Source organism: Bufo bufo, chromosome 3, assembly GCF_905171765.1.
Source record: "Bufo bufo chromosome 3, aBufBuf1.1, whole genome shotgun sequence".
Classification (NCBI taxonomy): domain Eukaryota; kingdom Metazoa; phylum Chordata; class Amphibia; order Anura; family Bufonidae; genus Bufo; species Bufo bufo.
The window spans coordinates 360,450,265-360,476,903 of NC_053391.1; the positions used below are offsets into that span (position 1 = coordinate 360,450,265).

The 26,639-nt window shown below is 40.4% G+C and overlaps 1 protein-coding gene across 1 annotated transcript in view; it reads left to right on the forward strand.

Moving 5' to 3' along the window:
- Positions 1-26,639, forward strand: part of CSMD2 (CUB and Sushi multiple domains 2) — a 1,002,961-nt gene that overhangs the window by 668,342 nt on the left and 307,980 nt on the right. Inside the window, exon 14 of the mRNA XM_040422265.1 lies at positions 23,695-24,021. Coding sequence (XP_040278199.1) covers positions 23,695-24,021 — 327 coding nt within the window. The remainder of the gene's footprint in view (positions 1-23,694; positions 24,022-26,639) is intronic.

The window sequence follows — 26,639 nt, forward strand, 5'->3', positions numbered from 1 at the left end:
TCCCCAAATAATCGTCCCCTGCACTTGAAAATCACTTTCCTATCAATGTCCCTATCGCCTTCTGTCGTCTCTCCCCGCACTAAGATGCTTTGAAATTATTCCTCCCTATCCTTTCCCTGCACTTATAAATCGTTTTTTTCTGTCTTTTTTCCCCCACAATTAGTTTTTTACAATTGCTGTCCCTAGCACCTTCACACTTCTGTCCCTGCACTCTGAACGCTGGAAAATGGCATAATCTAAAATAGTTGCCGTATTTATAGGGCTGTGACATCACAGGGCTGGCTGGCTGCTGATCGGCTGCATGCAGGCATGTCAATCTGGGTGATCCCGCCTTCCCAAAATTGCAATTCATTACCATCAAGCGCAAGGAAATTTGCATTTGTTACGAATCAAATTTTTCCTGAAATTCTAAACGAATTCCACTTTGTCAGCTTCGATTCGCTCATTTCTACCCATAAGTAACTTGGTACCAGGTTTCATGCTTCTATAGAAGTCACACAATGTAGTAGTTGCATTATGTTTTCTTGACAGTAAATTGAAGCTATGCTATGAATGTTTTGACAAACAGAATATTTTCTGCTACAAAGTGATACATTGGGACAATCTATTATCAGAAAAAAAAAGTTTAAACTGGCAAATCCTATATCTTTAACACATATTATTATTTTTTTTAATAACTAGAATCTATCATGGCAGATGCATTAAACTATGTGCCTTCATGCATCTGTTCAGTGAGAGCATATTAGGCTGTTAGAGACATCAACCTAGAATCCCTGTGCACTTCAGGCCTCTGGCAGTTGCTCCTATTGCCCCTTCAAATGGTCCTGACACAACAAATATACATGATGGACTTTCAGTAGCTGATCCAGGCTTATGAGATGTGGCATACAAATTTTGCTCTGATTTCCATGCAGAATGCTGCCTCGAACTCATACGTACTGCTGAATGCCAGTTTGATTTCTCTACAGACCAATCCAGCAATTTGTCATCCTGTTCTCCTTCCTGACCATTGGGAGGAAGAGGTATCCCCAAAGAACAAATAAATCTCGATCTTTAGGGCAATGTAAACATGTAGAATGTTGCTGCTCGTCTTTTTTTTATTTCAGAATGTCACTTTTTCCATAAGATATTCTGTAATGTGTTTGCCAAATAGTAAGCCTTGCCGTACTCCAGAGAGCAATAAGCCATCTACAGCTTCTGAGTTATACACAGCAATGTACAGACTTCAAGCAGAAAGTCTTGTCATAAATATATGATAAATAAATATAATATCTAGATTTGCTGAGCTTTCAAACATTACTCTATGAACTTGTTCACCATTGCCGCTGCCATCTACACAAGTTATGTCATCTGCATGGTATTTTCTCTGTATCATAGCTAATGCTATCTTTCCATTCCCATATTTCACCTGACCCAGACTATAACATTCTAGACCTAAAATGTAGGTTGAAGGCTAAAAAAAAGAAAGATGATGTACAACATAAACATAGATAGACGGACATAGAGAATTTATACAACAGTACATTATGTATAGGGATTAGAGTAGAGCGAATTGATTCAGACAAATTGAATTTGTTTTACATACTTATTCAGCAGCAAGGCTTTGGCCCTGCTGCTCAAGAAGTTCCCCCCTTCCCCTTGATTGACAGGGCCAGAAATCTCACCTGTCCCCATCATCAATCTTGAGTTGCTGCACTACTGCAGGAGCGAGATTGACTGGACCATCATGGGGATGGGGAGATTTACTGGGCCATCATGGGGAAGGGGAGATTGACTGGGTCCTCATGGGGAAGGGATGATTGACTGGGCCATCTTGGGGAAGGGGAGAGCCTCTTGAGTAGCAGGGCCAGTGCCTTGCTGCTCAAGAAGTCTGTTTGATGAATACATTTGAATTGATTCTCTCATTTAAAAGGGATGTACATATATGTGCTGTAAATCACTCAAACGTTGTTCTAGATAGTAGACCCAAATCAAAGGTTCTGCAGTTTACTTGTGACTCTCCACAGCCAAATGTTTCCAACCTGGTCAAAAATGTTTTTGGCAGACAGAAGTCTGTCGTCAACAAGGGTATAGATCAAAAAAAGGGGAGGATATGTATATCTGCGTATATATTCCTCTAGTAGTAAAAAGCGCCACGCCCCAAATAAAATACTGAGTACATAGATAAAATTCCAGTGAAATGGCTATTTAAGATAGAAGATAAAAATTAATCATAATGATTAAATACAAACAGTATTCTGTTATGATAGAATATAGCTATGAGGAGTGAGTAGAAATAATCATATGGTGTTACGGTCCACAACAACAATTACATTTTTCACTCACTTCACAGGGGGGTTGTCCACAGGTTAAACTCAAGACGCCTGTGACAATACCCCCCCCCTGGCCTGGATCGCTTAGTAGGTCTCAGAGATTGCAGTTAGCAGGACAAACCAGGGCTTCAGTTCAATATCTTTTAATGGTGATACAGGCTCAACGCATTTCGGGGTTCAAATATAGGTGACCCCTTCCTCAGGAGCAAATAACAATACAATAAACAGATACACTCACATATTTATAGTAGTGCCAGAGATGGTTTTCGCGCTGATCGTTTCAAGGGGCGGCTTCCGGTTCTTGTGAACCGCATGAGGTTCCGCTCCTTGGAACGCATCGCGCCGGAAGTAAGCTGGTAACAACTTCCGGTCGCCGTGGAACGCATGGGGCCAGTTCAGGTTCCTGTGCACCGCATGAAGATCTCCTCATGTTGTAGGTGGGTCTAAACTGACAGAAGGCGGGTAACATAAATAAGCATGGCCAGCAGTACCTTAGTGCAACACAATCGACAAAACCACAGAATGAAATACCACAGTGCAGCACAAAATACTGCTGCCCTCACTGCAGAATTCCACTGTATCACCGAGGATGTTGATACAGTTGAATTCAGGAGGTGAACTGTGGCTGCCAGTCAGATGCATAAATACTTCATTTTTCTAGCATTAATTAATTATAAGACCATCAGATCAGCAGCAGTGAGAAGGACTTTGGAGGCCCCTTGGGCATTAGCCCATCAGGAAATTTCCCTGTAGAATTTAGGGCTAGTCCACCCCTGGCCGTCAAATTTGTCCATTTCAGCCAACTTTTAACTCATGTCTATTTACACCATAACATTACATTAAACTATTTATTGTTGTCATGTGATTTATTATCTTTTTTTTTTTTTTAGCCTAGCTGGATAAGAATAGAAGGGTGAATGACAACATTTATAACTTTTTTTTTTCAAATATGGAACACTATCCTAAGCGTTCATTTTAGAGATTGGAGATTGGTGACAGAAAAGGGGACAACCCAATAAATAATAACACTATGTGCATACTCTTAAGACTTTCCTTAGCGAGATTTATGATCATTATTTTCACATATTGTAGCTTGAGGAATAGCTATCTGGTTTGTAAACAGATTGCAAAATCAAAAGGCTGCCAAAATCCTGAGTTGCATTTAAGATATTCTAGCCAGAATCCCATCATCTCAAAATATCTGAAAAAAATGACAGACAATAGACACTTCACTGACAGAGTTATACATAAAAACTTGATCACCTGGCATCATGTAATACGACTACATTAGGTTGCGCTTGATGGTTTATAAGAAATGCTGTAGTAGTAGTAATTGTAATCACCACATATGGTGACAACTTAGACAATAATTATTAGAAGACACTTCTGTAAGAACTGTAAAAGAGGAATAAAAATAAGGCATTTGAGGTTGTCAAAAAGGATTAGACGAGTTCTCTACTTTTTTTGTAACATGTTATTTCATTCATACTGTTTCAATGGTGAAAGTTCCTTGCAGGGAAGTTGTGGGGCCATGAAATCATGGGGATGGCCTGGTTAGATCATTAATGGTTTGTCAGGGCCAAATATTCTCTACTTTTTTGTGATTTGAAGTCGATTAATGTAATTTACATTGGTAATATTGGAAACTCCTACAAGTAGATCATCTGTTTTGAATTCCTGAAGAAAGTTCACTCATTCAAGTGAATCATTAATTATCCGAATGGAGTTTTTTCAACCATTTATACCATTGTGAACAAAGTCAACCATACGTGGGTGATTGCACTATTGACACAACCAGTGTTCAGTTGGTAGTTTGCTGTTAAAAGGTCATGTACAGAATTGCAAGATCTTCACCACAATGAATGACTTTTTTCTGCTGTCATTGTTCATGGACACAGCTACAACCAAGGGTCTGTTAAGATGAAGGCTTTGTTGATATCTGCTTTGAAGATGCAATTCAGAGTCTTTGTCGCAGATCCAGTCTTATTTGACAGGAAAAATAGTGTTGCCACAGTACTGTCCAATATGTCAGATCCAGCTAAGCATTATGTTTTCCATTATGAACAGAAGTCACAAGAAATGTGAGAACATAGCCTAATGTACAACAGCTAGAGCCAATCATTTTATTGATACACAAAATAGTCATCGCTAACCATTGTTTTCTGGTTGTTTTGTTAACAATTATCATTATAGTAATGAATTCTGGTCGCTATAACCCAGCTGCTAAGGTGCAATACATTTTTGAGATGCTGGTTCAGCTGTCTTTTCTCATAGAACTTTGATGCACTGTATGGATAGTGGTATGTGTATGGCCATGCTACACGGATCAGAAGTGTTTACTGATTCAGTTGTGGATGGGATACATTTAATGACGTGTTTGGATTTATGACAGCCAAGGAATTAGGCCGGGTTCACATCGGCGTTATTGTTATTGTCGACAGGTCTATTTTTTCCGTCATGTATAACGGAAATAAACTGAACCGTTATGTGCCTCCATAGACATGTATTAGAACGGAGCAAAAGGGAATGCCTATTAAAGACTTCCCTTTTGCATTCTATCCTAGAATTCTGTTATATTCCATTATAGCTCTAACCGAACTTTAAGGGAATTTAATAACGGCGGTGTGAACAGGCCTTAGAACAAGATTGAGAATTCCAAATGTGTCTTTCCTTACCTTTACTCTTTGCTCAGCATATCCTGAGCTGTATTGCTCATGATGATGGGATTTAAAAAAAATAACATGATTTTGTGATACTCTGTCACAAGATGTCTATGCTGTATGTGTCTAATGTATGGCCACCTAGTGGTTGTGATGTAAATTACAGACTGTCAAGGGTTTTGCTAACACTTTGTGATATTGGGTTAAAATTGTTTTGTGACAAATTCAAACAAAGGTAAGGGTGGTCACATCTGTATTTTGACCAAATATGGCCACTCATAGAAGAGTCAAGAGATAGTGTTTTGTTCACTTGCTGGAACTCATTGATTAACCAATACTTACATTCATAAGATTTTAAGATTTCAGTTCCCGTTGTTTAAAATTACAGTTCTATGTTCGTACCCTGGCTGGGAGCTCATATCCATCTGACATGGAAGATGTACACTGGTCAGTACATTCTAATGCTTTTGGTCTCATCACGATCCATGCCCCCAATTTCTAGAAATATAGTAAAAAAAAATCAAGACAGCACTACTAACTGAGTCCTTTCAGCTATTCCATTTAGTGGCGGTGCCCACAGTAATGAGTCCTGGCCTCTGGTTCTCCTCAAATAATTGCAATGTTGTAGAAAACTGCAGCACTCCAATGATGTAGAAATACTTCACATTTTATTCACACCGAATATTGCGACGTTTCGACCATGTAGGTCTTTATCAAGCTTGATAAAGGCCTACACGGTCGAAACGTCGCAATATTCGGTGTGAATAAAATGTGAAGTATTTCTACATCATTGGAGTGCTGCAGTTTTCTACAACATTGCAACCAAATTTCTAGAAATCATCCCTTTAATTTTATGCAAATTAGCTTCTTGGTGCAACAAGGGCCTTGCCTTGCATCCTGTTGCACCCAGAGCCTCCAGGCATTCTCTTCCAGGCCCCATCCCCACCGCTTTGACTGGCAGGGCCAGACACTGAGGACATACTCACACTTGGCCCTCACAGCAGCATGTTCAGAGCATGCACAGTACATGGCTGGAGATCACCGGGCAAATGGCATTACTGGGAGACTTCAGGGCCAGGCGTGAGTACATCTTCAATACCTGGCACTGTAAGTCAAAGCAGTGGGGGTGCCACCTGGAAGAGAATGAGCGGTGGGGCCTCTGGGTGCAACGAGATGCAACAGCAATCACCTTGTTGTATCAGGGGGCCAATGTAGATACAATAAAAAAAAATATTTCTCAAAATTGAGGGACCAAGAGCATTAGAATGTACTGACCAGCACATATCTCCCATGTCAAATGGATTTACATCAAGGTATCAGCTGATAGGTTCCCTTTAAACTCAGTAATCAACATAAGCATAAGTCAGAATAATATAAGGCAGCACACATTTATTCCTCTAAGTAAACCAAGTCTCTAGCTGTTTTACTGTAAAAAGCTCTTTTATCAAGAAGGTAAACTGAGCATATGCAAAGTCAATAAATAATAAACAAGGCACAATAAAAAGCAAGTAGCTAACATGCAAGTGGTACATATGTGGCTCTCAACATGGAAACTCTATTACAGGGAACATCTTTAAGCCGTCTGTTCGAAACTCCTGGGTCTTCATCACAAGAACAAATTCCTCTAAACTATTGTATATTTAGTGATGTGACCTGCAGTAATCCATCTTATTACCTGACTTTTCTGTTCAACCTTTCAACTGGAGAGCAAATTATAAGTCATAGGTCTAGGTGTCTACTTAGCTGTGAGATCCAGGAGAGCTATGATTCTCTTGGAATGCCATTTTAGGTGCACATGGGATTAGACATGTAACTTGAGGAAGTATTCAACATCTACTGGTACAATAGTCTATGGTTGCCTGCCATGACTTTTATTCTGTAGTTTCCTTGATTGTGGTTAGGGCTCTTTACACGTGAACCTGTCTGTACAGTAGATACAGTGAATTTGTAAAGTCTTCAGACCCTTTCACTTTTTTCAAATTTTGCTATGTTGTGGCTTAGTGCAAATATTTTTTTTTAAAAGTCAAATATTTCCTCATCATTCTACACTCAATAACCCATAATGACAAAGTGAAAACAGAATGTTCAAAATCTTTGCTAATTTTTTGAAAAAGAAAAACTAAAATCTTGCATTGACATAAGTATTCAGACCCTTTACTCAAAACTTAGTTGAAGCACCCTTGGCAACGATTACAGCCTCCAGTCTTCTTGGGTATGATGCACAAGGTTTGTTCATCTGGATTTGGTGATTTCCTGCCATTCTTCTCTGCAGATCCTCTCAACCTCTGTCAGGTTGGATGGGGACCATCGTTGGACAACCATCAACTGAGTTTACCACAGGTGCGCAAACATCTCAAAGATGATTCTAATTATAAAGCGCTGCAGAATATGCTGGTGATATATAAATAAAAATTATTATTATTGTTATTTTTATTAACAGAAATAGGAGGCCCCCACAGCTAAATTTCAAGTGTCATTGCAAAGGGTCAGAATGCTTAAGTTACTTTGCAATGCATAAGTTCATTGTATTTTAGCAAAAGGCCGCAACGTAAATGTGAAAGGGTCTGAAGACTTTCCGAATGCACTGTAAGAAATATGAGCATAAGCAGTAGATGTTAGATTACTAGGACTTGCTAGAGGGGCACGACCACTTCAGTCAATTGATCATCTGGAGTGATCAGATATTGATGGTTTATCCTAAGAATTACAGTTTTGGAAAATTCTTTTAATAATAAATTGAATATAAAGTAGGCTAGCTTTACCTGTTGTTTCTTCGTGTAGACTGGTATGATGCTTCTAGGAATTAGTAACATCGACTGGGACGGTTCGCGAACGTGATCAAATGTTCGCGAATCGCAAGTTTGCAGCGAGCCCCATTCACTTTAATGGCAGGCAAACCTGAAAAACCTTCAGCTCATATTTACAGCCATTAAATACTTACAAGAAGTGCACAAATTGTCCCACAACATGGACAGTGACATACCAGAGGGGAATCAATGGCAAAAATTCCCACAAAAAAAATGCATTTTAATCAGGGGCCATTTTTATGCATCTTAAATTGAAACTCTCAAAAAAGTGCCCTGCTGGAGCCTAGAAGAATTTTATTTTAGGCCACGGGAGTACAGGCCCCAAACATTAGGCATTCACCGGACAGAAAACATCAAGTGATTATGTGGCTGTAAGTATATTAGACGGTCATTAGATATCAATTTTACTGCAGGCCAGTGGAGTACAGGTCCCAAAAATGATTCATTCAATGTACAAAAAAGAACAAGCTTTGTCTTCTTCTCATCGTCTTTTGCTAGTAGAGGCCTAAGCATGCCAGGTAGGTTCCCCCAGAAGTATCTTACTGGATGAGCAGCCAATACCGCACATGCATCAATCTTGACAGGATTCGGCTCCAGATGGAGAGTAATTTTTTTTTGGAATGCTTTCTCCATCGCAACACCACGTCGTTAAATAAACAGAAGACTGGCCGATTCTCTCCTGTCTTACACAACATTTAATTTTTTATCTTAAATTTATTAAATATTTTAACATTGATTTTATTAAACCAAAACTTGATTAAAATTATAAGAAAGTATACCTAAATTTGCCAAAACTGGCCTAATAACTCAAGTATGAACTCTGCCTTATAGGTCGATGTTAGTTTTAAGAAGAAGCGCACTCCTTTTGCACCATCATCAGCTGATTCCACATAGATGTCTACAGAACCTGTTCTATTAAACGCTTACACAAGTAGAGCCCCCCTGACAGAGTGGAGAGGATGTCAGCAGTAAGTTTGTGTTGACATCACTGATTCATTTGCCCTTCCTCTGATCCGTCAGAACAATAACCCACAAAAAACGGATCCTGTCTTTGGAGCATACGCCTTCACTCTATCTGCTCAGTATTGCTAATACCAATAAAAACAAGATTGGATCTAAAACAGAGATTGAATGGAATATTTGCATGTCTTCTGTGTTTTGTAACCACTCCTGCTTTTGTCTACCAAATCATAAGACAATTCTGATGGGACCATGCAGGCCTTACAGCTGCTACACAGACAGGATCTGTTGTGCGTCTCATTTTTCCTTCCTTCTGACAGAGGTCAAATAAATGATGATGTCATCCAGGCGAAAGGCAAAATAGTGTCCCAGTCATGAAGTGGGGAGGGTGCGAACCACATGATAAGTCCACAGAGTGTCCCTATGACAGAGTGGTGAGGTGGAAGCAGCATGAGGAGACCACACAGTGGCCCAATGACAAAGTCTGGAGATAGCGGCAGTATCAGGAGGCCACAGAGTGGCACAATGACAGTGTGGAGGTGGCAGCAGTATGAGGAGGCCACCGAGTGGCACAATCACAGAGTATGTAGTTGGCAGCAGTATGTGGAGGCCAGCGAGTCACCAGGTTACATAGTGTGGAGATGGCAGCATCAGGAGGCCAGAGTGGCAAGGTGACATAGTGTGGACATAGCAGCAGCAGCATGATACAACAGAGTGGCACTGTGACATAGTGTGTAAATGTTAGCACCAGGAGGCCATAGAGTGGCAAGGTGACATAGTGTGGACATGGCAGCATCCGTAGGCCACAGAGTGGCAAGGTGACATAGTGTGGAGGTGAGTGGCAATACTAGTACTCGCTGAAGATGGTTGGTGAAAGAAGGAGCACTTGGCATCAAATGTTTGGCATCAGGCGGGTAACATTATCAGAACAGTAGCTGAGGCAGGTAGCCAGAAGAAAACGGTCTCTTTTGTCAAAATGTTGGTGTGGCACCATGGATGATCTAGTCTGATGCATCAGGCATTGGCATGTTGAAATCCTGGCTGATCCACACCTGATTCATCTTTATGCAGTGTCCCACTATGTGCTATATGTGGGCACTTTAAACTCTTGCTAATAATGCAATTCGTTACCACGAAGTGTGAGAAAAATTTGCATTCGTTCAGAATAAAAATTTTCCTGAAATTCAGAATGAATTCGACTTCGTCAGCTTCGATTCGCTCATCTCTAATCACAACAGTTGCAATTAGTTGTTCCAATAGCGTTTGTCGCTCTGTATAGCTGCGGTATCTCAGCAAAACCGCACACAAATGCTGCACAATACAAATGCACTATATAGAAATTATATTATAGGTATATCACACCCCTGCCTCAATCTGTTTTTTTGGGGGGCAACTGGTAAATCACACCAGTAGAAATTATTGGTTCCAATAGTGTTTGTCTGTCACGGCTGAGGATGGGGAAAACCCTCAGCCGTGCGGTTTCAGGAGATGTAAGGTCGCTACTTGGCCAGTAACACAGAATTAGGGAGCAGGTCACCTCCTAGAGCTTCCCTAATCTGACCCTGACTCCTAGCTGCATGAGCCGCCCTTGAGGGTAGGAGGGCTCATGCTCAGGAACCTTGGATCCCTTCTGACCCTCCGACGATCCTTGTACTACGAGCTGGGTAGACAGCCCGTTCCTCCTGTACACGGTGTAACAGGAGTCTAAAATGGCCAAGCTATAAAGAAAGGGGAACATAAACAAACATATGGCAATGGCAGGTAAGTGCAACTAGAACCACACTTACCTGCCACAGACACACAACCTGGAACCCACGTGCAAGTGCTGCTGTCCACAAACAACACAAAGGACACCGCACACACAGACATCACACGGGAACCCAGGCAACCATATTCTGCAATAAATAAAGACCAAACAAACATCTTCTAAACACCATACATAAATCTATGACCACAAGGGTGGCCCCCACTGGCAGATGGAATACACAGGAGGCTGCTCCAGCTAACCATGGCTGAAGTACCCCTCAGACAAGTGATATTCACTGAGGCTTTATAGGGCCAAGTAGCCACACCCACAGTCAGACACACCCAGTGCACACACACACTAGGAAGGAAGTTAACCCTTCCAACACCAGGCAAGGGAAGACGGACTCTTAAAGGGGAATACACACATAAACAAACACACTTCACCTGTTGCCGCGGGCAACGGCATGCGTGGCAATCATGTCCTGGGGATCAGCCATAGGGCTGAGACACTGCCACCACATGCACACAACACCACTCGTTGCCACGGGCAACCAAGTGAAGGAAAGTGTCACAAAACAAACCACTGGCCGTGACATTGTCACTCTGTGTAGATGCGGTAACGCAGCAAAACCGCAAAAAAATGCTGCACTACCTAAATGCACTATATAGAAAGTATATTATTGGTACATAACACCCCTGTTCAATCAGTTTTTTTGCGGGGAAACTGGTAAATCACACCAGTAGCGTTTGTCCCTCTATATAGCTGAGGTATTGCAGCAGAACCGCACACAACTGCTGCACAATACAAATGCACTATAATATACTTTCTATGTTAGAAAGTATATTATAGGTATATTACACCCTCAGTAAGTCACACCTATCGATAGCATACCTATACCAGTCCTTAAAAAAACTTTTGTGGCCCTATTAGCTAGCGATTTGTGTCCCTAACAGTCTGTTCCTGCTCCACACAGCAACCTCTCCCTACACTGGCAAAAGACTGAATGTAAAATCAGATCAGGTTTATTTATAAGGTAGGCGGTATGTCCTTGTGCTGAAACGTCTCAATTGGCTGTCCTGTACCACCTGATGGATGTGTCATGGGTCACAGTTCTTCACAATGTAAAAGAATATTGCCATATGTTCGCCCGTTCGGCGAATAGCGAACGAGCAAAGTTCGCCGCAAAATGACCGCCAGGCGAACCGCAAGACCATCTCTACTAGGAATTTCACATACGGTCATACAGTAGTTGTTCAGAAGACCTTTGGGCCAAAAGTAATCCAATATTTTACAGTGTGAGCCTTTGCCTCCTAATATTCACTGTGGCCTTTTATAAACTGATTTTTCTATAGTTTTTTTGCCCATTTTATGTTATAAACACTCTGTACAATGAGTTGCTCTGTGTTCAAACCCACAGATTTTAGATACAGGGCTATTGTAGCTTTCAGTGGAAACTATTGAGCAACCAAAAAGTGAGAAGCATTCTTTTTGCCAGAGTTCACAAGACAGAGTTGATCTCTGGTTGCTTTGGTCTGGTTTGATCTGATGGGTCTCTATAAGTGGGATCAATTACCCACTTGTGGTTGACAAAAATATGTAGGATATCTCTGCAGAGCTACCCTGCTGAACATGTGCATATCTCATATTCTTATTTCTAATCTGTTATGAATGTAAATACAGGTAATATCTTCAATAAGTACAGGTAAATTATTTGTGAACCAAGAAAGTGATCTGCTGTATAGCATTGGATAGATTTGTTTTCTCCAGGACCTTAAAGGATAGGCCATGCATATTATTTTGGTGGGGGTCCAACTCTCAGCACCCCAACAATCAGTTGCTCAAAGATGCTGTGGCACTTGTGCAATCATTGTGGCATTTTCATTGTTTGTATATCATCCTCTGGGGCAAAGCTGCAATATCCTGCACTGTCACTAGTTAGTAGACTGCATGTAAATAATTATGAGGCTTTTGCCGAGAGTTGGATCTCAACTTGATCTGATAATGATATCGTATCCAAAAGATAGGCTATCAATATCCTGATCCTGGATGACCACTTTAAAGACTAGTAAGACTCTGTTCACCTCAGAAATCGAGCATACAGTATATTGGGCGAATACATTGAGAGGAGATCCTAACATACACTACTCAAAAAAAGTTAGGGATATTTGGATTTTGGGTGAAATTTATGGACAATGTAAAAAGTTCACGTTACAGTAATATTATATCATGAAAGTAGGTCAATGGTGATTTCCTCATCTCAAACAATTTATTGAAAGAAAAGCCAACAGCACTGGTGGTATACCCCCACAAAAAAATGTCAATGTCTCAATAACTTGTCATGTGGCCTTGAGCTTCAATTACAGCTTGACAACAATGTATCATGCTGTTCACAAGTCGACTTATTGTCTGCTGAAGCATGGCATCCCACTCTTCTTGAAGGGCAGCCCTCAGGTCATTGAGGTTCTGGGGTACAGAGTTACGAGCTTCTACACGGCGACTCCATAGGTTTTCAACGGGATTCAGGTCTGTAAAAAGTGAAGGCCACTCCATTTGAGGTACCCCAGTATACAGCAGCTTATCCATTATAATGCAACCTTGATGAACTGGCGCATTGTCATCCATGAAGATGAAATCAGGCCTTTGTTGTTCATGCATAAGCACAATGACTGTATTAATGATATTATTCAAGTAGTTTGGGCTTGCCACTGTACTATTCACAAACTATAGAGCAGTTCTGTATTGACTAGACACACCTGCCCACAATGTAACACCACCACCAAAGACTCATCTAGTGACATCAGTGGAGGATGTATAGCACTCTTCTTGATGTCTCCAACATCATTGGCAGCCATCATTTCTGCTCAGCGTGAATCCACATTCATAGATGAACCGCATAGATGCTCCCTGGCCCATGCAAGACAATGACGCCTGTGCCTGGTGGTGTGGTCAGGTACCCTTGCAGGTTATCTATCACGCAGACCACGCTGATGTAAACAGTTTAACAATGCAGCCATCATCAGTGTGGGATGTGGCCAAAGGACTACCACTTCTATGCCTTTCTGTGACTTCCAGTCTCTCTGTATCTCTGTTACAATGACAATGTCATCCCACTGATGACACTCTGTGACACTCTAAGCTTAGTGGCCACTTCCATCTGAGAACATCCTGCTTTAAGCCTCGCAATGGCGAGGTACTGTTGATCAACTTTTAGGTGTCATATTGGTCTAATGAGGTCAAAATGTGAATAGCATGATGAAGAGGACTGTTAAAATTTATTGGGCGAATCATGTATCAAACACCTGATTAGAGAACAGCAAGTTGAGCAAAGAGTACTGAAACATTGAACAGTTAGACATGTGCATTCCAAAGTTTAGAGAAGGTCACATTAAGTTCACCTGTAAATGTTAGTGTGCATTTTAGGTTCATCCTGAAATTTACCACAAGCCAAATATCCCTAACATTTTGTGAGTAGTGTATATGTCAGATATTTAGGCAGTAATGTATTCCACTGTGTTTTTTTTTTTTTTTTTTTTGCTGTTGTCTATGTATTCCATACCACAAAAAAGTCTAATGATTTATATTGGCCTAATGGAGTCAAGTAAACTTTTCCCATTGCATGTGTCACATGTATTTTCCAAGCCTAATGCAAACGAGTATAGCCTTATTTTGTCTGAAATTTGGTGCTCCAGGGAATTATTTGATTCCTAGTTTGACCTGAACTATGTCTATTGCAAGCTTTTCCATTAGAAACATAGATTGTATTAAATTTAATTAATCTAATATCAATGAATTCAGAGATTATGTAATGTATATGACTGTCCACAATCAGGGGTGTAACTACCATAGTGGCAGACCATGCGACTGCTAGGGGGCCCAGGGCAAGAGGGGGCCCAGTTGGGATAATCTCTTCTTCTACTGGGGTGAAAACTTGGTCAGGACTCTACCCTCTAAAGGAACAACTTTTAGCAAACGAGGCAGTGAAAAACATGGCCCAAGGGTCATTGAAAGGGGTTTAGGAGGAAGCCCTTCTGTCCTGTGTGGGGGACCTGGTTTGATCCTTGCTATGGGGCTCTTACTTCTCTATGTACTCTACTGTCCACAAAGTCTGCTATCTGGGGAAACAGGAATCAAGTATGTGGGATTTCAGTTTGCATAATGTTTTCTTCCTCCTGGAGAAAAACAACCACCAGAGATATCTGGCAGGATCCTTCATTTTAAATTGGCATGCCCGATCAATCATGTTCATGGGGGTGTCAGGGAAGATAGGTATCTGCCAAGCATTCACTATTTTATGTGTATGGCTAGCTTTAGCTTATTGTGTTGCCACATACAGTTAAGCATTAGCTTATTCAGGGAAATGTCTACATTTAAATGGTACATGTTAAATAAGATCGGTGCATGGAAGCAGGAGAATTGTATAAAGAGTATAGTCAGCGGCAGCATTAAAACTTAGCCACAGTTATTTAAAAATTAATGACAGCTAATGAGTTTTTGATGCATTAGGTCCTCGTATATCAGTCTGTTCTCTTGAGAGTAAGAGAGGGAAATAACGATATCAGATAGGTACTGAGAAATTGACGAATATCTTTCTTTGATCTCTTTGCTGGAAAACATGAAGCGTTTCATAATACCTCTGGTTATTGCGGGCCGTAATATCTTCTGCCACCACCCCTGGTTAAAGTACTTTTGGGTTATTCCCCACTTGTTTCTATGCACTGCTCTGATTTGTTAGCGGATGGTCTTAGTTCATTTATTTTCAGCTTGTACATTGAAAATTCTTTTCTTGGGTTCTTGCGAATTCTCTTTCTCAGCAGTAAGTCTAATAATGTTTCTGTATTACACTGTTGGAGTTGATTGGGATAATGAGCACAGCAGAAATGCACGCATCTCTTTTTTCATCCAGGAAGCTAAAACAATGCTTGAGTGTGTGATGGGCCTGCCTTGTGTAAAAGCCAGCCAGTGTGAAAACATTAAGATGGGAGCCTCCTTCATTCTGGGAAAGCAGCAGAAACTCGCCTTAATTTTCCTTTCATTGCGGTCCATTAAAAGCTTTTTATTCTGTGCTGTGTCGTGACAGCAGTTACTGTCTGAATAAATAAAATAGGTACTATTCAAGGAAAAATGCTGTTTCCCTGACTCTTTCCCCTTTGTCTTCATTATTATTTTGGAATGTCGGAATGTCGGAAAGGCTATACTCTTTTATCTGAGAGCCCAGGTCTGGTATATCGTAACTCCAGTTTTGACATATTTCAGAAATAAAAACAAAAATAAAATATGTGACATGCAAATCTGTTACAGTATTTCTCAATAAGAAGGCTAAGCCTTTTACCTTAAAGGGGTATTCCGATTAAGGACATTCCATCAATGTCAGATAGATGTGGGTACCACCTCTGGGACCTGCTCATTTCTTCAGAAAGAGGCATGCCTGGCTACCCTCCGTTCACCGCTATGGGAGTTTTGAAAATAGGCGTGCGTTGGATTAGCTTTTTGTGTTAGTTCCATAGCAGTGAATTAAGAGCAGTGTCGGACTGGCGTTCCTTGGGCCCACCAGAGGAAATTGTTTGTGATGCTAAGCCCACAAAAAAGTTTAATCAGCTTTGAATCAAAGAACTAGAGCCTAGTGGCAAGTGAGTGAGAAAGCAAGTGATTGTCAGCCCAATTATATATCTTTTTTCAACTGGATCATTGAAGCCCATTATCGTATAAGAGCCTGGGCCCACCAGAGGATCCTCTGGTACTCTGGTGGGCCAGTCCAATGGAGAGCAAGCCTTGCATGTGTAGTGTTGGGCGTGAATATTCTCTTATATGAGAATTCGCTAAGATTTTGAATATAGTGCTATATATTCGTATTCTCGAATATGCTTGATTTTTTTTTTTCATCAGTAACCTCCCTTCTTGCTTGTGGGCCAATGTGAAGGCTGCAATGTCTTTGTCTGAGCTTAGCAACATCCCTAGCAACCAATAGAAAAGTTCCCAACCCCTTGCTATGTAAGAATCTCCCCAGCAGCCATTTTCTGCAGTTTTTTTGCAGTTCTGAGAGAGAGAGGAGTGTCATTGCTGTGCTCTGTGCTTTCCACTCATTACATTAGATAGTTAGTTAGTTAGTTAGTTAGTTAGCTTATATACTGTATATATAATACAGATAGTTAGTGGGAGTTAGTCAGTTCAGTTTAGTTTGCGATATAGTGTAGCTGATAGGTTCCAGTGCAGGATGTTAGGTAGTGTGATAGGTTCTGCTGTCCATACATACATGCTACAGACATAGTGCTGTGATGTCCCAAGTTCACAGCAATACTTAGTGCACCAATCAGTAATATGTAGTCAGACCTGCTAAAATGGGAATTTGCACGGATTGTGCAAAAATATGCGCATCATTAATTGCCGATTTGCGCAATCGCAAATATATTGAAGCACTCTATCGCAAAAAGATAGAGCAAGTTTTATCGTTTTGCGGTGCAGAAGCACAGAACAGAACCCCAGAAAGCACTCCGTAGTGTTCCGTTCCGTTCTTCCGTTCCGCATCTCCGGATTTGCGGACCCATTGAAATGAATGGGTCCGCATCCGTGAAGCGGAATGGCCACGTAACAGTGCCCGTGTATTGCGGATCCGCAAATGCGGTCCGCAATACGGCAATGGGCATCACACGTTCGTGTGAACGAGTCCTTAGTAGAACTGGACTGCACACTGGTAGTGTAGATGGATAAAGACATGGGACAAACCAGCTGGTTGGGTATTAGTGAAGACACAGGCAAGGCAGGCAGGCTGGGTAATTTACAGGAACACAAACAAAGCAGATGGACACTGTTAACCAAAACACGAACAGAACTAAAACAAACTGGAAGTGTAGGAGCACATAATCAGGGTGGGTACAGGGCTAGAGCACAAACAGAAACACATGCAGGATAATAACAGACGCACTAGAGATTTACTGATCAACAGGAACCTTAAAGCTCAGGCACCTACTTCCTGGAGAGGGTGCCTTAAATGCCCAGGGGCCCATAGACATTGGTTGGGAAAGGATTTGGAAGCACTAAAGAGACAGAGGCTGGAACGCTAAGAAGAAGCATGAAGGTAGCAGCATGGTGAGCAGCACAGCTTCCGTGTCCACAGGGGAAAGCAGAGCAGCAGAGGCCTTAGTAAGCTGTCCTAACATTCTATCATTACAATGGTTGCCCTAATTGTACAAAACACTTACAGAAAGCACATGCCCTGAAGATCAGTCAGCTAAACATTTAGGAAATGTAGCACTACTGGTACACAATCAAACTAGTGGTATATATGGCTGCTCTGAATCCTTCAAAGTAAGATCTTCTCTTTATTGCAACACAGGGCACATGGATAGCGGTTGAGGAGTGGGAACAGCCACTTTAATAATAAATCATTTGAAAAACATTAAAATTATATTTAAGGGTTATGAACACCATTGGGAGTAATTTTTTATCATTACATGTTACATTTACATTTTGGGTTAGAAATCATTTTTTTCAATTGGTCTCCAACAGTTTTACCTACAGCTTTCATAGTCTGCCTCACACTTCATCAGGGAGCTACTCTGACAACTCAATCTGTAGTCCTGACAGCTCATAAACACTTATTTAAGCCATATTTTTTTCAGTTTGATAAGAATTTAGCTATAGCAGTGTTAGCAGTGTTTATGGTAAGACGTTCATAGATCTCTGATGGATTCACTGTAAAGCAGAAAGAGATGGTCTGGGAAAGGGATGCCAAACCTGCAGCCCTCCAGTTGTCGCAAAACTACAACTACCAGACCCAATATGCCTGGACAGATTACAGCTATTAGGGCATGCTGGGAGTTGTAGCTTTGTAACAGCTGAAGGGACGCAGATTGGGCATCTCTGTTGTAGAACAAAAATTGTTACACATTTCTAATAAACACTAATTTAAAAAAAAAGATTTTTAACCCCAATTGATTAAGATGCAATGATCAAAAAATTGCCCCCAAAGGTGTCCATAGACTTTAATGAAAACTTTAACTATTTTTTACCAAAATCAATGGAGTTTGACAACAGATCCGATGGCACTGCACATAACCCCGCTTCCTCCTGCAAGTACAGCTACCGACAATGTTCAGAGTATCCCCTGGTCAGGCGGTGCTCAGCTGGTGTCAGGCATTAATAATTCACGTGTAACATACTGTAAGAAAATAATCCAGCGGCACTCACCAATCAACGTTTTCATTTACTTTATTCACCACGGGTCAGGAGCAGACACGATACAGTAAGCGGCGACGGCCGTTTCGCGCACTAAACGCTTCCTCTGGCCATGTTGCACATGTATTTTTTTACCAAAAAGCATATACAGCGTTACAAGGATTAATGACATATTATTTCAAGGGGTGATGGGATTACACTTCATACTAGTGTTGGGCACGAATATTCGAATAGCGAATATTAATTGCGAATATCGGCACTTCGAGAATTTGAGAATATTTAGAATATAGTAATATATATTTGCAATTTCGAATATTCAAGACTTTTTTTTCATCAGTAACCTCCCTTCTTGCTTGTGGGCCAATGAGAAGGCTACAATGTCTTTGTCTGAGCTTAGCAACATCCCTAGCAACCAATAGGAAAGTTGCCTACCCCTTACTATATAAGAACCTCCCCAGCAGCCCTTGTATGCAGTATGTTGCAGTTCTGAGAGAGACCGCAGTGTTATTGCTGTGCTCTGTGCTTTGTGCTTTCCTGTGTCATTACATTAGATAGTTAACTTATATATATAATACAGATAGTTAGTGGTAGATAGTCAGTGTAGGTTAGATAGTTATATAGTTTAGCTGATAGGTTCTGCTGTCCATACATACATACCTACAGACATAGTGCTGTGATGTCACAAGTTCACAACAATTCTTAGTGCACCAATCACTAAAAAGTAGTCAGACCTGTTAAAATGTAAAGTTGCACATATTGCGCCAAATTATTTGCATCATTAGTGCCGATTTCGCAATCACGAATATATTGGAGCATTCTATCTGCATATAAAGCTATTGTAATGTTCTGCTGTGCCAACCATTTTCTCCAGTCTCAGGAAACGTCTAGCAGCTTGAAAAATGTAGCTATAGTGACCCACGCCTGTATTTTGCGTGCATTACGCGAATATTACATTGCCGATTTTTCAAAATCAAGAAAATAATCTTGAATTTGCGAATTCGAATATTACCCCTGCCGCTCATCACTACTCCATACAGCAAATCGGAAATTTATATCACTAATATCTCTCACTTTAGTTATCCATCCTCCTTTGGGTTTGCACTGCGTGTTATGATTTATAGATTTCTTGTGTACAATGTTGAGTGGTGAAAGTAAGCATGATAGACATGCCACACAGTCCTTCATGCCACTCTGGTTTTGCTAAATTAGAGTTTAGAGCATTAAAGCAGCATAATAATTCTGGAAATACTATAATTTGCTAAAACAGCTACATTTAGCAACTTCATGCTTTTTAAATACTGCCAGATGGCATCACACCAGTGCATAGCAGGTAAGTTTATGGTACGAGTACTGACATTATATATATATTTTGCTATGTATTATTTTATTTTCAATTACATAGAGAGGGATCGTTGATCCAGGGAGTTATTCTGATTGCCTGATTGGAGTCGGGAAGGAATTTTTTATTCCCCTAAAGTGAGGAAAATTGGCTTCTACCTCACAGGGTTTTTTTGCCTTCCTCTGGATCAACTTGCAGGATAACAGGCCGAACTGGATGGACAGATGTCTTTTTTTGGCCTTATGTACTATGTTACTATGTTACATACTGTAAGTAAATATTGGCAATAAATGAGACAAATATAGACTAAGAATCAGAATGCACAATCTAGCCAGTGTCTTCATATAACAATCTAGCTAGTGTCTCCATATAATACAGAGACTTTAACCCTTGCAAATCAAACTGATTCCGCCACTGTTTAAAGGGGTTGTACAGAATTTGTTAAAACACTGCTGTTTTCTTACAAAAACAGTGTCACATCTATCCACAGGTTAAGTGTGGTATCGCAACTCACCATCATTTATTACAATGGAAGTGAGCTGCAATACTAGACACAACCCATGGATAGTAGAGGGGCTGTCTGTGGAGGATAGCAGCTATCCTTTAATTAATTTGTGCTGAAACATAGGAAATCAGATTTTCTGCTACTGGATAACTATACCACACTGTTATTAACCTGCTATTATGGACTTCTCAATGACACCTTATTAGCAGTATTTAGGTGCAGGGGACTGATAAGACAACTTGATCAAAAGCTGACTTAAATGGGAAAACAATGCATTAAAGCATCCCCCCATGCTGTGGGAACACGGGAACAAGATGGGTTTATTTCATAAGTGAGGGCCAAAAAAGGGTGTGTAATGCTGACAATTAAAGATCAATGGTGTCCCACAGAACTAATAAGCTAATGGCTGCTCCGGAGCCAGAGCTACCTTCCTATGAAATGACAAGTGACAACAAAAAAATTATAATCATAAAGAAATAGTGTGTTGTCCTGCCTCAGAAAGTCATTCAATCTAGAGGTCACACCAAGATTGAAGATCTGCAGAGGACTCTGTGGTTGTAGTCACAGCTCCATGATTACACATTGGATATTATCACCACACACTGCCATGCTGGTCAGTACTGTACTTTGCACGGCATGACTTCTTATTGCTATGCATGTCATTGTACCACTCTGCATGCCATTATATTCCATAGCACATTGCATGCTCCAAGCCTTTCTACATTTTATTCACAATTCCTATAGTAGCGCTAGTGTTTTTTTTTACCAATTTAACCCATTTGGTTTAATAATGATAAATGAAAAGCAAGCGCTGTACAGGCAGACATTTTATACATGACTGGCTGGGACTGGATTAAGTGATGGATAAGCAATTTACACTGTGTTTGTTCAATGGCTTTACAAGCTTAATAGAAAATGGAAAGGCAAAAATCTAGTGTAATATTGTAATAGTAAATGTATTTTTTTTTAATAGTGCTGTGTGTATTATTGACAGGAAATCATACTCCTCAAAATGTAATTTTTCAGTATTTTTATTGAATATTAAATATATAGGAGTGAACCCCAACCCCAGTTTAATGAGAAAAAAGAATTTGGTTTCCGATAACACAAATATTGTATGCCATGTTATATTAGGCTACTTTCACACTAGCGTTTTGGTGTCCGTTTGTGTGATCCGTTCAGGGCTCTCACAAGCGGTCCAAAACGAATCAGTTTTGCCCTTAATGCATTCTGAATGGAAAAGGATCTGCTCAGAATGCATCAGTTTGACTCACTTTGGCTCCGTTCTGCCTCCATTCCGCTTTGGAGGCGGAAACGCTTGCAGCGTTTTGGTGTCCATCTGACGAAACTGAGCCAAACGGATCCGTCCTGACACACAATGTAAGTCAATGAGGACGAGTGTGAAAGTAGCCTTAGTTAGTAGTCAGCAAGCCAATCATAATACTATGATACACAGAAATAAGAGATTATACACAGTAATAAGATCATTTTTAAAAGTCCATCTACCTGTTGTTAACTTTACAATTTATTTGCAGTATAATATGGATACGTCAATGTACTACTCAAAACAATTCACATTTCTGTTGCCGAACCTAAGCTGTAAAGATCTACAGGGTGGGCCATTTATATGGATACACCTTAATAAAATGGGAATGGTTGGTGATATTAACTTCCTGTTTGTGGCACATTAGTATATGTGAGGGGGAAACTTTTCAAGATGGGTCATGTGACACATCATCTGAAGGCAATTGTCTATGCTGTGAAGATACGAGATGTGCAGCACCTGAAACTACGGATACTGGAAGCCTGTGCTAGCATTTCTCCTGCGGTGTTGCTATCAGTGTGTGAAGAGTGGGAGAAGAGGGTTGCATTGATAATCCAACACAATGGGCAGCACATTGAACACATTTTATAAGTGGTCAGAAACTTATAAACCAAGCACACCATTGTTTTTCTTGTGAAATTCCCAATAAGTTTGATGTGTCACATGACCCTCTTCCTATTGAAAACACTAAAGTTGGATTTAAAATGGCCAACTTCAAAATGGCCGCCATGGTCACCACCCATCTTGAAAAGTTTCCCCCCTCACATATATTAATGTGCCACAAACAGGAAGTTAATATCACCAACCATTCACATTTTATTAAGGTGTATCCATATAAATGGCCCACCCTGTACATATAAAAGCAGTATTATAGTTTGAAATGATTGCCATACCATTGAACCCAACATACACTGACTGCTATAATTTGTATAGTTGCATAAATGAAAGCAATATTATAGAATAAATCAGTAATACATGATAGAGAACAGTTAAAAGTGACAAATATGGAAAGGTTTATTGACTTTTTAGCAAAAAAAAAAAACTAAAAAACCGAAATGATTTCCATACCATTAAAACCCAGCATACAAAATTAGAATAGGTTTGCATTGCATTTAGGCTTTAAATGCAGTGTGTACTTGGCCATTTTAAAAGATTTTATTTTTTCTTTGCATTTAATAATTTTTTATGATTTGATCTTTTTTTATCAGTAAATCAGTTAATATTCAGTTATTACTTACTTATCTTATCTGGGGAGTATAATTTCTGTTACAAAACTATTTTCTATTTTTAATTTAAAAAAATTATACCTGGCTGCCTGATTATAAATGTGATAATCTGTGAGCTTATGGGAAAAAAAATTAAATAAATAAATAATAATAATAATTAAGTGTGGAAATATTATGGATAAAAAGAGTAAGAGCTCTTTCACACGAGCGGATGCCATGCGGGTAATCTGCTGCGTGAAAGAGAGCCGAGCCCCGTTGACATGATTGCTCCATGTGCCTCTCTGTAAACTTTTAACTACAAAATCACGGTGACAACTTTATCTCACTGTGATTTTGTAGTAAAAAGATCACAGAGAGGCACGGAGCATTATCAGTCATGTCAATGCTCTGTGTCTCTCCTGTCCGGAGCGGGGCTTGGCTCTCTTTCATGCAGTGGATTACCCACAAGGCATCCGCTCGTGTGAAAGAGCCCTAAGGTAAAAATGATTGGGGCACAAGAGTGATATACTTTATTCACTAGGTATAATTTCAATTAAGAAATTTCAATTAAAACTTCAATTGCTTGTCAATCTTTAGATATATAGCTTGTAGATATAAAAATATTAATGTATTTTTGACTTTGTACTATTTGATTTCCTACAGTTTCATGCTTCTTTAATTTCACCACCCCATCTGGAAATGTTCTGTCTCCGAACTACCCAGAAGAATACAGCAACCACTTGCACTGTGTGTGGTTGATCATAGCCAAGCCCGAGAGTCGCATCCATCTGGCTTTCAACGACTTTGATGTGGAACCCCAGTTTGACTTCCTGGCAGTAAAAGATGGAGGTTCTCCAGAGTCACCTGTCCTGGGCACTTTCTCAGGGAACCAAGTGCCACCCTCATTAACAAGCAGTGGTCACGTGTTAAGATTGGAGTTCCAGACTGACCATTCCACTGAAAAGCGAGGATTCAATATCACATTTACTAGTAAGTTCTATGACGTATATAATTTGGCTCAGTAGTCTTGACTGCCTCTAGCTGTCACTAGAGGGAGCCTAAGAGCTTAGTAAATGCTACTGTATGTTAAAGGGAATCTGTAGGCAATTTTGACCCCTCAAAACTGCAGTACTATGTACTGTATGTGACAAGGACAGCAGTATAAACATAACTTGGGTGATGGTCATGCAGATAAGAAATCAAGTTTTGAATCCCTCTGGTACTGTGTCATGAATTATTATCTGCAGTACTACATAAGTATTAGTGCAGATATGGAGTCCGGATTGCTATCTTTTGTTTTTCACCACCTCCCGTTTCCCAGTTGTCAGTGCTCAAAGCTGCACTGTCTTAATGTTCTTCAAAAAAGAAACAATATAAAATATTGTAACTGAAATACATTGTTGGGATTGCTGTGCACATGCACTGGAGTCCTTTCCATTATGCCCAAACTGTGTATTTCAGTGCAGCTTTGAGCGCTGACGGTGTGGAAAGGAAGCCAGTAGGAAAATAACCAATAGTGATCTGGACACCCTTTCTCTAGTACTACTCATGTAGTAGCACACGAAAAATACCGTTGACCTGATCAGCTCACCAAACATCCAGTAGTTCCTTAATCTACAGTACTCAAATGTATGGGAGCAGTGCACAGTCACTTCCGGATCAGTAATGGATACTAGTCCACATAAGAAAACAGCACTTCACTCCTGTAAAACTTCACAAGTTTATTCCACCATTAAAAGAGAAAATGCAAACAGGTGAAAAATTATCTTAGGCTACTTTCACACTTGTGCCAGATTGTGTCAGTAGAAACGGATCCGTCCCCATTGACTTACATTGTGTGCCAGGACGAATCCATTTGGCTCAGTTTCATCAAGCGGACAGCAAAATGCTGCAAGCAGTGTTTTGGTGTCCGCCTCCAGAGCGGAATGGAGACTGATCGGAGGCAAACTGATGCAGTCTGAGCGGATCCTTTTCCATTCAGAATGAATTAGGGCAAAACTGATCCGTTTTTTGACGACTTGTGAGATCTATCAAACGGAAAGTCAAAACGCGAGTGTGAAAGTAGCCATACTCATTTCGGATGATTTATTATACAATCTAAAGCCTGCATTACACTGCCTAATTTTTGGGCATATTATCGCTAATGAGCGTTCGCATCTTGCAGTGTAATACTGCTGCCGATTGCTCGATAAACAAGCAAATGCTGGAACATCGGGCAATCCAAATCTTTTGACATGTTAAAAAATGATCTTTTGCAGGCAGCAGATCGTGGTGTCTAATAACGATCTGCCGCTGGCAAACCTCTATACAACATGGGGACGAGCGGTGGGATAGCGATCGCTCCTCCCTAGGCTGTGGAGGAGATCACTGCATGTAATAGCAGCAGTTTACTCCAATAGAGAGCAGTTTACTCCACATCGGGCTGTGTAATACAGCCTTAAGTCATGGCTTACTAGATTTAAGTAAGCAAAGGTCAATCTCTCAGCTTGTGCTTGGGGTGTAGTCATATCACCGAGTACAATTAGCCATTGTTAGACTGAATGCCAGAGGTCATATTATATCCTTCAACATTCAGTCTACCAAGGGATAGGCCTGTTTCACTCTGGCGTTTAGTCTTTCTGGCAGGCTGTTTCAGCAGGGGAACAGCTTTCCGGATCCGTAACTACAGTGTACATCCGTGAGCTGCCGGAAGCCCGCCCTGCCCCATTCACTATAATGGGGAGCGGTACAGAACCAGCTGCAGCGTGTTTTGTCCGGCCGCCATTCGTGCTGTGGCCCGATCTACGCTGCATTATTGTGAATGGGGTCGGGCAGACTTCCAGCAGCTCACGGATGTACACTGTAGTTACGGATCCCCTGCCGGAACAGCCTGCTGGAATGAGTAACACCAGTGTGAAAGTAGCCTTAATTGTACTCTGGTGATATGACTACACCCCAAGCACAGACTGAGGAGTGGACACTTGCTTTTTTAAATGTGTTTTAATTGCATTTAGTAAGCCATGACTAAGGACAAGTACTTAATCATCCGAAACACGTAGCATCATTTTTCATTTTTATTAGTGGTATTAACTTGTGAAGTTTTACAGGAATGAAGTTCTGGATTTTTTTATGTGGACTACTAATGTAGTACAGTAGATAATAGTCCAAGACGATGGTGACATATTCCCTTTAAAATAGTAGTCAGTGATCAGGCATGTGCATGTAGCACTAATTGTGCATTTCTAGGATTTTATCCTATGCTGATCAAAGTCATATCATGTCATCTATGTTATCATCGATTATAATTTTATCTATTTCTTAGACAAAAAAACTGGATTTTTGTAACTCTGTGTTCAGTAGTAACCTGAGTGAGTCATATTACTGTGCGTCCTATAGACTTAGCATGAAGATTGGCCTTTTATATAATTAGCTGTGTGGCTACTCATCATTCAATGCAAATCACTGCAACATAATATGCCTTTGTGTGGACATCTGCATTGCAGTTTTCTATGCCAACTGTTGCCACAGATTGTATTTTCACATTATTGTTACAGCCACAGTCGCTGATAGCGAACAGATTTTTCTATGTATGTGACTTCCTGTAGTGATAATGTTGCAGCGGCAAAGCT